Source organism: Helianthus annuus, chromosome 10 (genome assembly GCF_002127325.2).
Source record: "Helianthus annuus cultivar XRQ/B chromosome 10, HanXRQr2.0-SUNRISE, whole genome shotgun sequence".
In the NCBI taxonomy this organism is placed as follows: Eukaryota; Viridiplantae; Streptophyta; class Magnoliopsida; order Asterales; family Asteraceae; genus Helianthus; species Helianthus annuus.
In genome coordinates, this window is record NC_035442.2 from 145,089,950 (window position 1) to 145,097,472 (window position 7,523).

Sequence of the window (7,523 nt, forward strand, 5' to 3'; positions counted from 1 at the left end):
CCGAATTCAAAGTATATGTACCCAAACTGATTTCAAACCGGCAGATCGGATCCAAACCTGTTTCTAGATTGGTAGGAATCGATTTCGGATATGGATCCGGTTTGGTTGTATCTCTATGGCAGCCTGCTTCCTTAGGATTTGTTAGCTGGGGTAGAATGGGCCTAATAACCTGATCATATTGTTGTCAAGCTCTACATTTGGGTATGGTTTGGATATATAGCATCATTCATTGTAACAAAATAAATCATTCATTTTTTTCAATATTAATAATTATTAAAATATACAAAAAGTGGAAATTTAAAAAGAAAAAGAGAAGTAATTCGTTATTTACAGAACCTAAACATATTATTAAAATACACATGTGCAGGTAATATTACAATCACACTCGACATATATGTAGACAAATCTTTTAAAAAACCATATAAACGAACAAGAACAAGTCACACATTATGGGGTAACTTGGAGGAGTGTGAAGGGATGGGAGAGGGTGAGTGCCTTTTGGATTTTTGGATTGGAGGAAGGGGTTTCTTTATTTGTCGACTTGGAGGAGAGAGGAAGAAGACGAGCTCTTACAGTTTAAAAGCCAAAAGTATTTCGTAGAATATAGTTCAGTTAACTTACAACACACTGATATAAATTGCTAGTAATTTTAACTTCAGACAATGTCCTACATACAACTAGTGTTTTAACAATTGTACCGGACTAACCGATTGGACCAGGAATTGAGCACACCACTGGTTCGGTTCCGTTCAACATATTTAAAATGTTTAGATTTGGATCAGCAGATTTTGGCATGTTCCGGTTAAATAATTTTTTTTCTAAGTTGCAGACTTGCAGCGCCATAGATAACAAGTAGGAGAGAGAAAGAGATTACATGTGCAAATCTAGACCAAAGAATCGAAGCTTGGAGAGAGAAAAAAGTTACATGTGCGGCATAGAAGTGACCTCGGGTAACGGCTGAAGCTTAGAGATGGGGGAGGCGTTGCCAATTACCTAGCTTCTTTTAGTTGCAAATGAAAACAATGAAAAATTGAAAATCAAATTATTAAAAGTATGACTAAATATACCGTCTTTCTCTACTGATGATACCCTTAATATGAGAGAGATATTACTTTTATATGGTAGACTTTTCCCTTAGAAATGACATGATCATTTATTAATACACCCATAATCAAATAGAAAAATTTAAAACCATTAGGTATTGTAGACACAATGTAATATCAAATGAATGTTACTACATCCTTTTTGTTTATTATTCCTCTCTATTATCCTTTAATTACAATTAGTATTTTTATCATAATTTTGAAGACTTCTACATTTTCAAAAGTCTATATTAAATGTTGTCGGTTTTTAAATCTGGTCTGACCAATAAAACATACGGTTTGATGTCTCACCCGGTTATAGAAAACTGGTTACAACTTACAACTAAAGGGTATGTTTTAATTTAATTAATAGAGTAAACTGTCAAAATGGTCCATGAGGTTTAGTCACTTTTGCCACTTTAGTCCAAAACTCAAACCTTTTGAATATGGGTCCTTGTGGTTTCACTTTTGTTGTCATTTTTATCCAAAATCAAAATCTGGTCAGATTTTTCAGTTAACATCCAATTTTTTTGTCTTTTTTTTCTCTTTTAATGAAGGGCAAAATGGCCTTTTAACGTTTTATTATAAAAAATTAAAAAAATCGGACCATTTTTCCCTTCTTTAAAAGGGAGAAAAAGACCAAAAAAACTGGATGTTAACTGAAAAATCTGACCAGGTTTTGTTTTTGGATGAAAATGACAACAAAATTGAAACCACAAGAACCTAGATTCAAAAGATTTGAGTTATGGACTAAAGTGACAAAAATATCAAACCTTAGGGACCATTTTTGCAGTTTACTCTAATTAATAAAAAGAAAGGAATCCCGTTGGAGTTAACTGCATCACATACACATCAACCACCTCTTAAACACCCACGTAGTAGGATACACTTACAATTGATTTTTTTGATATTCAAGTTCAGATTTTGAGCCAATTATCAGAGCTTACAATTGATTCTGGCGTCAAAATCAGGTACATAAGTAACGGAATATCATTTATCTACTGATTTAGGGCACCATGTTTTCTAATTTTTTTTGTAATTGTTATTGTTGCATCGTTATAAAACCCTTCTGGTTTAATTCTTCTAAAAGAACCTTTTTTGTATGTGTATAATAATTATTTGTGGTGTGGATGTTAGTTTTTAATTGGGCTGTTGGGTATTTTATTTTTGCACACCAACTGTTTGATGAAATGTTTGTATGACAGTTTGGAAACAAGCTACTTAGATAACACAAGGGAAAAGGTCATCATCAGAGAATCGGCGATTCCGAGCTCTATAGAAACAATAGAAGAACTGCCATCTGTATGTGTTTGTTAAGGATCAAACTCAAAGATTAAGCAGACATCATCCTAGGCAGTGACGATGTTTCGCAGGATGTTTTCGAGGAGTCTATACCGACTGCAAAACTTATCCGGAAGCAGGGGTCTTTCCCTACATAATTCAAGTATTAGTTCCGATTATGCAGTTCTTGCAGCTTTCCAGCCCCTTCTTCACAATAGGCCTTATGCAACTACTCCACCGCCTGCTGCTTTTGCTTCTTCTTTGAACCAAACTGAACTAGCCAAATTTGCAGCTATAGCTGATACTTGGTATTAAACTCATTTACTTTTTTTAAATTATTGGCAGTATTAAGAACTTGGATATCACCATGGTTATTTATCAACTTCATCGCCGTATATTTTGTTTAATTGTTGACTTGTAATTCCCTTTTTGATGAAAGATATTGTTTGTGGACAGGTGGGATGCAGAAGGACCTTTTAAGCCGTTGCATGTTATGAATCCGACAAGGCTAGCTTTTCTTCGGTCCACTCTTTGCAGACATTTTGGGTATTGTTTTCTTTTCATCTAGCGTTTGTTATTTCCGATGTTAATTTCTTTTTATGCACGACTTGCATCGCATTATAAGAGTCCGTGACTACTAAATCTTCACCACATAGAGAAAAACTTCTTGAACTTACACTTATGCATTCGTCTCGGTTGCATTGTCAACATAGCATCTTATAGCATACATAGCACTTGCTATAATGATTGTTATCTTTCTCAGCAAAGATCCGTTTTCTCCAAGACCATTTGAAGGGCTGAAATTTGTAGATGTTGGTTGTGGAGGAGGCATTTTATCTGAGGTATACGTTCGTATTCAAGGCATTGTCCACTTAATATATGCATGCTTTCTCAGTGTCTTACTTTTTTAGGCAAAAGATCAAATACAAATAATCTTAACATACTAAACATACAAATTGAAGGAAAACCCAAAAATACAAGGTGGCATTTTTGTAATTACCACCAACTATCAAAGTTACAACAAAAAATACCTAAAAAAACACAAATTTTTTTTAACATTTTTTATTAAAAAATCGCTACACTTCGTTAGCAAAAAAAAAAAAAAATTTTTTTTTTGGCTGCTACTAAAAGTAGCGATTTTTTAATAAAAAATGTTAAAAAAATGAAATAAAATAATTTGTGTGTTTTTTTTTTTATTTTTTTAGGTTTTTTGGGGGGTTTAGTTTTTAGCATTTTAGCTTGGGTGGGTGGGGGGGGGGTTAGGTTTTTTTAGGTTTTTTTTTTGGGGGGGGGGGGGTTAGGTTTTTTTAGGTTTTTTTTTGGGGGGGGGGGGGGGGTTAGGTTTTTTTAGGTTTTTGGGGGTGGGGGGGGGGTAGGTTTTTTTTAGGTTTTTGGGGGGTGGGGGGTTTAGGTTTTTTTTGGGGGTGGGGGGAGTGGTTAGGTTTTTTTAGGTATATTTGTAGAGTAACTTTGATAGTTATTGATAATTACAAAAATGCCACCTTGTCTTTTTAAGTTTTCCTTCAATTTGTATGTTTAGTATGTTAAGATTATTTGTACAAGAACTTTACCCTACTTTTTTATATCTATACTTGTACTGACTCAAGCATTAAAATTTGTGTTGACTCTTGTCAGCCTTTGGCTCGAATGGGGGCTTCAGTGACAGGAATAGATGCTGTGGAGAAGAATATCAAGATTGCACGACTTCATGCGGTATGATTAGTTTCAACCTTATATTTGCACTATAATTTGGGAATACACATGTGTTTTTATATAAAAACTCGACTGCATAAAGTAAGTATCCACTTATTTCCTGTTTAACCGGTTAGGTACTAGGTACTCAATAGACAACCTTGCTTTGTATAACCTTAAACGTGGGCTGTTTTATATATTTATAAGTTCAATAACACATAATATCATAGTCCTCATAAAACAATACACCCTTCGTCCAATAAAAATATGGTATGTCAGATTAAGCACATAACTTAGTTAACATGCTGGACTGTTCACCAAATATCTAAAAAAATACCTTCCATAATGAGAAAATAGAAGAGTTTGTGCGCCAAAATCAGCACCGTGAACATTTTTATGACTACTAATTTTAACTTTACCAAAAAGGAATTCTTGCGTATAGTTTGGGGCATCACGGAAAGGAAATTGTCTTTATTTAGTATTATTATGGGTACATAATGACATGTAATCCACCACATTTCTTGCTTTGTTAGGATCTGGATCCAGTAGCTTCATCAATTGAATATCGTTGTACAACTGCCGGTACCTACTAGACTTTATTTAACTTTTCCTTTTTGTCATATAAAGTTGTTGCCCTGTCTATGAAAGCCAACAACGCCTATTTTTTTCTTCTTCTTTGATATCCATCTTTTACAAGTTGAATTGTATAAAAATATTTATGTACAACTATGTGAACAGAAAATTTGGTTGAAGAGCAGATGACGTTCGATGCAGTTATTGCTTTAGAGGTATGATGGCTCACCTTTAAAAATGTCGCAATTTTTTCCCACTAAAATGCTGATACAGTTATCTGAACAATTCTCAGGTAATTGAACACGTGGCCGATCCCGCTGAGTTTTGCAAATCCTTGTCATCATTAACTGTGTCTAATGGGGCCACCGTCATCTCAACAATTAACCGTTCTATGAGAGCATACGCAACTGCAATTGTTGCAGCAGAATACATCCTGCATTGGGTATGAAAACAACAATCTAGTTGCAGTTGTCGTTTTTTCTATTTCTTTTTGTTTTTTTGCTTTCAAGTTTTAAAGTTGTATATATTAAACAGCTTCCTAAGGGCACACATCAATGGTCGAGTTTTTTAACTCCCGAAGAACTAGTATTGATACTGCAGCGCGCTTCAATCTCTGTAAGAAAATACATAATCTAAGTTCATCACATCACCATAATTTTTTATTGTTTAGTTATCTAATAGTGTTTCTGTAGGTTGAAGAGATGGCTGGCTTTGCATATGACCCGTTGACCGGTCAATGGTCTCTTACTGATGATATTGGCGTCAATTTCATCGCCTTCGGTATAAAAACAGCCAATAATTAATCAGTTTAGAATGGTATGCTCTTGTTTTTCATCTTCTTGTTCTTTGTATCAATAAGTAATCCCTCTGGTTGCCCTTTAGAAATGCAGTTACAGTAGTAACATTACAACGATTTTAGATCTTACCCTTGTACTTATAGACTTTGTTCATCAAGATAATTTTTTTAATCAGTGGTTCTTATATTTCCTAATCAAGTCCTGTTACGTGTAGTCATCTTTTTGTTATCACTAACCCTAACTGAATTAACCGACTTAACTTAACTGGACAATTAACCAATGGTTCGGTGGGAGCTCAAAAGTCGAAACCAACCCGAAATGAAACGCGCACATGCCTACTAATGGCTAGCACAAGTATGAACATAAGGGTGAGGAAATAACCAAATTAACCTAACCATAATAAAACTAACCGACTTAACTGAACCGAACAATTTTAAACATAAGTTAAAACCTTGAAACCCCAACCTGATAAGTTGATTCTTCAGTTGTACTCCCCATTCCATTCTCATCCAAACTAGTGTTCCCAGCAATAATGGCGCCACTCTCCTACTTAATAGCAGTGGAATCGAATGGCGGGTTGAGAAATCGTTGGACGATTTGGCGGGTTGTTTTTTCGCGGGAAAGTATGGATATTTGGATGGTTTGGATTTGAGAGGTGGGTTAATTCAAGAACCACGTGAAGCTTGAATGTGGAAACATTAGGCAGTTTCCACACGTGTGGAAAGTAAAACCGTGCCTATCATATGTGAAAACCATGTAGAAATGATATGTTGACCATGTTTTCCACATAAATTTCCACATTAACAAACTCAATGGTTTAAGTGAACCATTTTAAGTTTTTAACCACGTCAACAATCAACAAAAGCCATATTACGCTTTCATTTGTTTTTTTTAATAGATTGTTGAAAAAAGGTTGGGTCAGGTTTCATTTGGTGGTGGACTAAGTACATCTTTTCCTCATAGTCATTAACTTACAGTGTTTGGATATCTATCAACTCGATTTAAAGGCTTTTTGGGTCAGGTAAGACCCGAACTGCAATTATCACGCAAACTCTTTAACTTTTAACATCTAGCATTCACATATGTTATATTCTCATTACTACCATCGAACAATCAAATATATAATAACATTAAAAATGAGAAAAAAAAAGGTGAAACCAAAGACAAAACATAGCAGCAGACAACAATTGTATCACTTTAGTTAATCATATAGTTGAATCAACAATTATAATCATATCATGATAGTGAGCTTGATCATATTCACGTTGTTGAAGACGCATGTAATTCAGCTGTTGTATCTAAGACCACACGGTGTGGTGGCGTGAAGAGGGGAGGTGAGACCCCCTCCACGCCCCAACACCAACCCCACCAACATACCAAGAGGGCGATGCCCCTCTTCCAACCTTGACCCACTTAAATTTTCTTTTATTTCCAACCTTTGCCCTTGCCCTTAACCACCCCTTGCGTTTTTTATGTGCAGGACAAAACCTACATAGCCTATGTGACGCCTACGTGCAAGAGTGGGAACTTTGTCCATACCCTGAAGACTCCATTTAGTCTAATTGAGCAACTTTATCAATATCAATGTTAAAAAAATGTGAAACTTTTTGGTTGTTGAAAGAATGGGAGTACCTACCTTTTGAGGGATCTGATTTGGAACAAGTAGGTGTCGAATTGTGCAATGAAATTATATTGATCTATTATTAGTATTATATGATTCTAAATTGCTAACACCTTATGCTCATGGTAGTTTCAATAATGTTAAAACCTTAGCGGAAACTATTGTACAAATTCAAATTCTGAAGTAAAAAACTAATTCGATTCACTCTTTGTAAAAAAATCCTATTTTCCTATTTCCTTAAACTGATACTGCATAAGCGAACATCAATTTTGAGATCAGAGTTGTTTGGTTCGCAAGAATCCAATGGAATTTAATTGAATTGGAATTTCTGAATTCTATCTTCACAAAATTTGTTGGAATTGGAATCTCAATTCCAATCTTTGTGTGTTTGGTTGACAAGAGAATTGAAATTGTAATTGGGCATGGAATTCCTTTAGCTAAAAGAATTCAAAATCCTTCCTATATGTGAAGAACTAG

At 34.8% G+C, this 7,523-nt stretch overlaps 1 protein-coding gene across 2 annotated transcripts; it reads left to right on the forward strand.

Moving 5' to 3' along the window:
* Nucleotides 1–1,907: 1,907 nt before the first annotated feature.
* Nucleotides 1,908–7,137, forward strand: LOC110885947 (ubiquinone biosynthesis O-methyltransferase, mitochondrial). 2 transcript variants are annotated; one of them, XM_022133689.2, is made up of 11 exons: nt 1,908–2,053; nt 2,288–2,671; nt 2,820–2,909; nt 3,127–3,205; nt 3,999–4,076; nt 4,589–4,637; nt 4,794–4,843; nt 4,921–5,070; nt 5,163–5,243; nt 5,321–5,444; nt 6,906–7,137. In XM_022133689.2, the coding sequence occupies exons 2-10, from the start codon at nt 2,445–2,447 to the stop codon at nt 5,429–5,431; spliced, it is 915 nt and encodes a 304-aa protein (XP_021989381.1). In that variant the 5' UTR covers nt 1,908–2,053; nt 2,288–2,444; the 3' UTR covers nt 5,432–5,444; nt 6,906–7,137. The 2 variants fall into 2 exon arrangements, with proteins under 2 accessions (XP_021989381.1, XP_021989380.1); XM_022133688.2 differs by lacking the exon at nt 6,906–7,137 and having other exon boundaries at nt 5,321–5,599.
* Nucleotides 7,138–7,523: the final 386 nt, after the last annotated feature.